The 8739-nt window shown below is 40.5% G+C and overlaps 1 protein-coding gene across 1 annotated transcript in view; it reads left to right on the top strand.

Annotated features, from left to right (window-relative positions):
* BRINP3 (BMP/retinoic acid inducible neural specific 3) overlaps window positions 1–8739 on the top strand; it is a 428987-nt gene that overhangs the window by 343096 nt on the left and 77152 nt on the right. Inside the window, exon 5 of the mRNA XM_014590228.2 lies at window positions 5220–5325. Within this exon, the coding sequence (XP_014445714.1) occupies window positions 5220–5325 (106 nt within the window). The remainder of the gene's footprint in view (window positions 1–5219; window positions 5326–8739) is intronic.

Genomic DNA, 8739 nt, shown 5'->3' with positions numbered 1-8739 from the left:
CATACCGGGGGGGGGGCATGTCCGAGAGGAAAAGAGAGGTCCCCTTCACGGGGTCTCTTTACAGGGGACTCCCTTTCCCAACTCTCCAGCTTCTCGGGACCTGGGGGGTTTGCACACTGCCTGGCGTGTTTTCAAGCTAACCCCAGATCTGAACCCACGTTTGGCCATGTGGCTTCCAGCCCCAAAGTCCAGCTTGCTAGGAATATGCCAACCAGCTGGGCCCTCACTGTCTTAACAATATATTTAAAAAACAGTTCACAAATTGTGAATCAAGAATGCATTTGTCGTATTTAAAGGACAAGGCGGGTCTTGTGGCCTAGTCCTTAAGCGAGCAGAGTCACACATGGGTGACCACAGTTTGGGTCCTGGTCCTGGTGGCTTGAAAAAACAAAAAAACATGCCAAGCACATGTGCATGCCCAGATCCCGACAGGATGGAGAAGCAAAGGAGGAGGGATTGCAGCATGTCCACTCTCTACTGAGGGGTGTTTCATCTGCTTTCTCTTTTTCTCTGCCCCCTTTTCTTTAGTGAGCACATGTAGCCTCTGGCTTTTAAAAAGAAAAAAAATGAAGACAAAAAAAAAGAAACTTGCCCTAAATAAATGAATTGAAAAGATTCAGTGTACAGCCTGCACCCGGGTAACCGTGTCCTCTGTTACACCCTCCACACTCTCCCTCAGCTCTCCGGCCTCTCCCTTATGGCATCGAGACCCTGTGAGAGGCTGTCTGTCGCTTGGACTCTTTCTCTGAAGAAATAAATGAACTTTTCAAAAATAACAAAATACAATTGAAATATAGATTTGTTTCACAGAATGTCAGACTTTGTACATTTGTATTAAATCAGGCAATGATCCATGCATTCCGTTGTGAAGGATAGAGAATAATATAAAATCGAACATATGATATGCTAGGTTTCATAATTGTAAGGTAAGAGATTAAAGCTGTGTAGACTCTGATATGCAAATCGCCTCTAACTTTATGTCTGTTATTTAATTTTCTACAGTTATTATTGAGCACACAGCAACTGTGAGAGTCTCTGGAATGAGAGAAAATAAAGACATTTACCCTTTTTTAAAGATTATGTTTCAGAGATAGTTTTCCAATTTCCCAGATCTTGTATGCTAATGAGTTGATTCACGAAGTCACTTTTATTTAGGATACTTTCCTTTAAACAAAACATATGAGTGTTTGTTTATATTATTGTGTTGTATGTATGCGTGTGTTTGTTGGAGGCAGTAAACCATGTGGTAGGACAAAATGAAGATTTAAATAACCTTAAACCCTAAGTGTTTCCTTTGATGGCTGTTGCTATTATTTTGCTCTTATGTTGTTAATCATTTTTATTTAAGTATTAATTATACATACACGTATGATAAACTGACCAGCACTACTTATTTCTTGCACAATAAAGGGATATTCAGTATTACCCCTGGGGTACAGTGTCTAAGAGAGAAATCTAAATCTGTGTGTCGTTTGGGAAAATGTCTTGCTTTGCCTGTGATAAACCACAAGTCAACTGTCACTATGTGCTCAGGGTCAGTCTGTTACAGCAAAGGATGTTTCAGTTAGGGCAGATGATAGCATTGTCAGGATAGGAATTAGACATCCACTCAGCACTTCCAAACTCTTCTGTCCCCTTATTATTATTATTATTTGTCAGGTTTCTGCCATAGGGTATGTGCACTCTCTAGAGAGACAAAGAGAGACAAGGAGAGGGAAAGTGAGAAATCACTCCTGAGCGGAGGTGGCCATGCCTCAATCCCCTCTCTCCCACATTGTCCTCCTGGGATTTTGAGCATGTACATATATATATATGCACCTGGAATGATTTTCATGCCACCAAGTCCAGGACTCAAACTGCGGCTGGCTATGTGGGAGTTCAGTGTCTTAGTGTTAATCATTTTTATTTAAGTATTAATTATACATACACGTATGATAAACTGACCAGCACTACTTATTTCCTGCACAAAAGAGGGATATTCAGTATTACCACTGGGGTACAGTGTCTTAAGAGAGAACTCTAAATCTGTGTGCCGTTTGGGAAAATGTCTTGCCCTGCCTGTGATAAACCACAAGTCAACTGTCACTATGTGCTCAGGGTCAGTCTGTTACAGCAAAGGATGTTTCAGTTAGGGCAGATGATAGCATTGTCAGGATAGGAATTAGACATCCACTCAGCACTTCCAAACTCTTCTGTCCCCTTATTATTATTATTATTTGTCAGGTTTCTGCCATAGGGTATGTGCACTCTCTAGAGAGACAAAGAGAGACAAGGAGAGGGAAAGTGAGAAATCACTCCTGAGCGGAGGTGGCCATGCCTCAATCCCCTCTCTCCCACATTGTCCTCCTGGGATTTTGAGCATGTACATATATATATATGCACCTGGAATGATTTTCATGCCACCAAGTCCAGGACTCAAACTGCGGCTGGCTATGTGGGAGTTCAGTGTCTTAGCCACTAAGCCACCTGTTCACTCCTGTCCCCCTGACTTTGATTATTGGCTCTAAGTCTATGATGCCCATTTTGAATTAACGTCCAAGAAATAGACTAGTGTTGCCACTTTTCCTATAGATATTTCTACCAAAAAGAGTCAACATGCTCAAAACCAAGCCCCTTTCCATGTCCTTCATAGCACAGATTCATGGTTCCATAGTTTCAAGTTATCATTTCTGTATAAAACCTCAGTGGCTTTTCCCTCTCTCCATCTATGAGCATGTTCAGTGTTTCATAATCCTGCCAGTTCTAATCGCTATAACCCATCTTTAGATAAACCCTATTCCCACTGCTTAGTTCAGGCTTCCATCATGTCTTTAGAGATTTCAGTGTCCTCCTTGCTTCCATTTTCCCCAGCTGCCCCCTTTTTTTCTCTTAATCAGTGTCCCCGGGCTTACAACAGTTTAACATGTGCTGTGGATACTTGATTGAACACAGTAGCCAGAAATCACTGTAGTGGTGGGGCTTGCATTCCAGTGAGAGGTGTTAACAACGGTCATGATAATCAGTAAGTTCTACAACATGTCAGAAGGTGGTAACTATGAAAAAGTAAGACAAGTGAGGAGAGGAAATACAGTAGGGAGGCTGGGGTGTTTACCTTAAGTAGGTTAGTCCTGGTCCTTGTAAGAGAATGACATTTGAGAAACACTAGAAGGAGGTGAATTTGTAAGTTTGGAAATATTTTGAGGAACTGCAAATCAGACCCTGAGGCAGGAAGATGTCTAGAGTGTTTAAGGAACACCAAAGAAGCCAGGGAGTTTGGGGCAGGGTAAAGAAGGAAAAGAAAAGCAGAGGTGATCTTAGTGATGTAACAGAGCTAGATAATACGGCATCTTTCTGCCCTATAAGAGCCTCTAGCTTTTACCTGGAATGAAATGGGAAGCACTGTAGGATTGTAACTGAAATGCAACAATCTGAATCTAGTTTTACAGAGACTATTCTTGCTACTGAGGTGAGAATATTGTGTTTAAAACACAAGAAAGTATTACAATATTCCTCTTCCTAAACTGATATCTTATTTATTTATTTTTGGAGAGGTTTTTGTTATAGTGTGTGTGTGCACTTGCCAGAAAGAGAGACAGAGAGAGAAAGACAGAAAGCAAGAAATCACTCCCCCCGGGGGGGCTGGCCACACTGCAGTCCCTTCTCCTCCATTCTCCTCTTGAGATCTTGGGCATGCACCCACATGCGCCTGGCATGAGTTTGAGCCACTGGGTCTGGGACTCGAACCATGGTCGACTACATGGGAGTCCAGCAACATAACCATTAGGCCACCTACTAGTCCCTAAAATGTTAGCATCAGAATGATTTCCAGACTCATATAAATGATTAAACTTAATAATTTATTTGATTATTTACATAAACTAATCCCCTAATATCATTCCTTTCAAAACACTCAAAGGAGACCAGCAGTTAGCGTAATGGCTATGTCGCTGGACTCCTACGTAGTCGACTGTGGTTCGCGTCCCAGACCGGGTGGCTTAAAACTCACGCCGGGTGCATGTGTGTGCGTGCCCAAGATCCTGAGAGGAGAATGGAGAAGAAGGGATTGTGGCGTGGCCATCCCCCCCTGGGGTGTGATTTCTCGCTTTCTGTCTCTCTGTCTCTCTCTGTCTGTCTGGCAAGCACACGTGCCCGAAAGCAAAAACCTCTCCAAAAAAAAAACACTCAAAAAACTCAGTCCACAATATGAGGTTCCATAGTTAAGCACTAAGGCTGTGCAGTGCAAATCACAAATGTATAGAAAAACTAATACAGCTAGTCCCTAAGGAACACTTAGTGTGGCTGTTTGAACATGAGCACAGTTTTTCTCTTTACCTCTTATTTATTGTCAGAGGGCATTTGTGCTCACTGGAGAGAGACAGGAGACAGAGAGAGGGAAGTGAGAAAGCAGCCCCCAGTCAGAGCATGGCCACTCTGCAATCCTCTCTCTTTCATTTCTCCATGCAGTCCACCTTTGGGGTATGCACCCACATGAACCCAGTGGGTGCAAGCCACTGGGACCAGGCCCTGACCCTGATTGCCCATATGGGATCTAGCTTCCTTAACCGCTAGGCTATAGGGTGACCCCATGAGCTTCGACTTGAGGAGAGATCAAATCAGTTAGTCAAAGTTAAGGAAGACGTTAAAGCCACTCTTGTTAAAGTGGGCTCAGGTGTGGGGTGCTACAGGAACAAAACAGAGCACAAAACGTCCATACTGCAGAGAGAGACTCGACTTGTTGGGGAGAAGTGGGACAGATGGAAACCAGAGTTTAGGCTATGATGCCGACATAAAAGAGGGGAAGTTATAGATTTTTCAGCAGAAGAATAAAATAACAGACTCCGTTTTTAGACAGTAGCCTGGTAGATGGCTCTGATTTATGGAGGAAGAACAAGCAAAAGCAATTCTCATGAGTCCCAACTTGCTCTCTATGTGAAGGAGCATGTCGTGTCGTGGGTAAAATCATTCACCTGATGTGAGTTGTACTTTTGACCAGAAAGGGCTTCCATTGTTTTCCCAAAAGATTCGTGCCTGACCAAGGGAAAGAAAATGGAGTGGAAAACAAAGGGAGTTACTGCTCCTTTGTGTGCTTAGGTGTGTGTGTTGCTGGCGTGTTTCAGGTCCTAGGCCTTTCAGCGGTATTTATCGTCAAACATATAATGTTAGTGTGTGACAACGACGTCGAACCGAGAGAACGCTGTAAAGTCTGATTTATGTAATAAAGTTGATGTTTTGTTTGTCAGGTAACAGAAACACGGACGGGTCCTCTTGGCTGCAGTAACTATGACAACCTAGATTCTGTCAGTTCTGTTCTGGTTCAGAGTCCTGAGAATAAGATTCAGTTGCAAGGTATGTAGGTTAAATTCCGTTCATTTTCTGTGACACTGGATGACAAATTACCCGGCTGTGATTTCTCTTCTATGTTTTAAATAAGCCATATGCAGTTTTAGGCTGTTAAAAATCTAGAAGCTCATTTTAGCTTTTGTTCTCAAATGAAATATTTATCGTGAAAATTGTCCTGGTATGTTTTTCTTATCTATGGTCATCATTGTTTTAATAAGTAGCAGTTCCACCTAGGCTCACCTGGACCTTAACTTTTTCTTACAGATTGTTACAAAAGTCGTAACCATATTTATTCATAGAGTAACATGAACTATTGACTTTGTCAATTTCATCTGCTATGGCAGTCAGGACTGTATTTGTCTTTCGATAAGTGGAAATATACTTGAGAATATATTAACAAAATACTAATATTAACACTGTTTCCAGTTTGAAGATGTGTTTTGTAGTAATGATAATGATCTGCTATTTTTACCTAGTATCTATATTTTGTTAGCTAATTTGATATAGAGTAGTTTATTCATAATAACATCCAACAAATATGGTTACTAATATGCATATTTGTTCATTCTCATGAACACAAGAGTATTATAAACACACCTGTTTAAACATGTACTGGTTAGACAAATTTAGAAAAGTCTTTGGGATAATCTCACCTTAATTTTGTTTTTTATTCTCTAGCATACCACTTCAAATCGTGTAAATTAGACCTGTATTTACAATATCTAGTTTGGGAAAAGTGTGCTTAAAACTTTCAGAAATTCTGCCTTTTATTCCCTCAACTTTTCAATCTTAAAAATGTAAAATCTTTGGCTTATTTAATCAAAAAGGACAATGAATATTTATACCAATTTACTTAATTGTTTCAATTGGCTAAAAATAAAACATTACTAACAAGACAGTATTTTTTTTTCTGTTTTTTTTTCTTTCTTAAGGTTTTTGCCATAGGACCCATGTGTTAGCTGGAGAGAGACAGACAGAGGAAAAGGGAGAAATCATCCCCCAGAGGGGATGGCCATGCTGCAGTCCCTTCTCCACCTTTCTCTTCCTGGGATTTTGGGCAAGCACACATGAATACTGGAGTGATTTTCAAGCTTGCCACGTCTGGAACTCAATCCGTGGGCCATGTGGGAGTCCAGTGCCTTAACTACTGCATCACCTACAGGCCACAAGACATTAATATATATATTTTTTTTTTTTTGGAGAAGTTTTTGCTATAGGGCGTGTGTGCTCGCCAGACAGACAGAGAGAGACAGAGAGACAGGAAGCGAGAAATCACCCCCCAAGGGGGGAAGGACACGCCGCAATCCCTTCTCCTCCATTCTCCTGTCGGGATCTTGGGCACGCATGCACATGAGCCCGGCGTGAGTTTAAGCCACCGGGTCCGGGACTCAAACCACGGTCAACTACATGGGAGTCCAGCAGCATAGCCATTATGCCAATTGCTGGTCCCATGCTTTTATACCTTCCAATCATTCAGTTTCTGCCATGGAGTGTCAACATTCAGTATATATTGAGTGGGGAAGTATAATGTGTCTCTTTCGTTGTCTGATTTGCTTCACTTAGCAATAAATCTTCCATATTTGTTCACTTTCTATCAAATGCCACGGTCTCATTATTTTTTATGACTGAGCAATATTCTATAGTGTATATGTTCCACACTGTTTCAATCCATTTGTGTGTTTGTGGATATTTAGGTTGGTTCAATTACTTAGTAGTTGTTAATAGTACTACAATAAATATGGATGTGCAAATGTTTTTCTGACTGAGTGTTTTACCATCCTTTGAGTAGATACCCAGGAGTGGAATTGCTGGGTCATATGGTAGTTTTATTTGTAGGTCTTTGAGGAACCTCCATATTGTTCTCCACAGTAGCTGCACTAATTTACATACCCACCAAAAGTGTAGGAGAGTTCTGTTTTCTCCACAACCTTGACAGCACTTAACATTTTTTATTTTTTTTTAAATTTTATCCATTCTGAGTGGGGTTATGTGGTATCTCATTGTGTTTGTTTGTTTGTTTGTTTGTTTTAAGAGAGATTTTTTGTTATAGGACACATGTGCTCACTGGAGAGATAGAGAAACAGAAAACAAAAAATCACCTTCCTGAGGAAATGACCACGCTGCAATCCCTTCTCCTCCATTCTCCTCTTGGGATCTTGGGCATGCACACACATGGGCCTGGTGTAAGCTTTAAGCCACTAGACCCGGGATGGAATTTTCATATGCTTATCCCTTATGATAAGAGATGTTGAAGTTTTTTTCATATGGCTTCTTTAGAGAGTTACACTTGTTCAGCTCATTTTCCCATCTTTTAATTGGGTTGATTTTTATCCCCTTCAGGTAAACTGTTTGAGTTCCCTGTATATCTTTGTACCCAGTCCCTTATCTGAGGCATAGTTTGCAAATATATTTTCCCATTCTGAGGGGTATCGATTCACTCTAATTATTAGTTCTTTTGCTGTGCAGAAGCTTTTTAATCTAATGTAATCCCACTTGTCTATTTTTGAGATTTTTGCCTGTGCTTGGTGGCCTTTTTCAAGAAGCCTTTGCCTACTCCTATGTCTCCAAGAGTTTCCTCTGTTTTTCCCACCAGCACTTTTGTAGTTTGAGGTTTTCGATTTAGATCTTTGGTCCATTTTGAGTTGATTCTTGTTCATGGTGAGTGATAGGGATCCAGTTTCATCTTTCTGAAGGTGGATAACCAGTTTTCATTTGCTAAAGAGATTTTCTTTTCCCCCCTAGTTTGACTGGTGTCCTCTGTCAAAAATCGGCTGACTTTATGTTTGGGGGTTTATTTATGGGGTCTCTATTCTGATTCCCTGGTCTACATGGCTATTTTTGTGCCAGCTCCTTGCTAATTTTATGATCACAGCTTTGTAATACATTTTTGGTCAGGGAGTGAGATGCCCCTTACTTCTTGCACAGAATTGCTTTGGCAATATGGGGTCTTTATGATCCAAACAAATTATTTGATTTTTTTTCTAGATCTGTCAAGAATGTCTCTGGTAATTTGATTGGAATTGCATTAAATATGAAGATTATTTTTGGTAGAATTGACATTTTTCTTGTATTAATTCTTCCAATCCAGGAACACAGGATATCCTTCCATCTTTTTGTGTCATTTTCAATTTCTATTTTCAGATTTTCCAATTTTTTCTTGTAGAGGTCCTTGAGTTCTTTGGTTAGGTTTATTCCTAGGTATGTTATGCTTTTTCTGGTTATTTTTTATGGTGTTGCTTTCACAGGTCTACCTCAATCTGCTCATTGTTGGTGTATAGCTATGCTATATTATATGTTGATTTTGTATCCTGTCACTCTACAGTATTTATTTATAATTTCCAGGAGTTTTTTCATGGACTCTTTTGGATTTTCCATGTACAAAATCATGTCATCTGTAAAGAGAGATGATTTCATTTCTTC

The sequence above is a fragment of the Tupaia chinensis genome, unplaced genomic scaffold (assembly GCF_000334495.1).
Source record: "Tupaia chinensis unplaced genomic scaffold, TupChi_1.0 Scaffold000420_1, whole genome shotgun sequence".
NCBI classification, from domain to species: domain Eukaryota; kingdom Metazoa; phylum Chordata; class Mammalia; order Scandentia; family Tupaiidae; genus Tupaia; species Tupaia belangeri.
The sequence above is the reverse complement of the archived record's forward strand: the minus strand, read 5'-3'. Positions and strand labels throughout refer to the sequence as shown.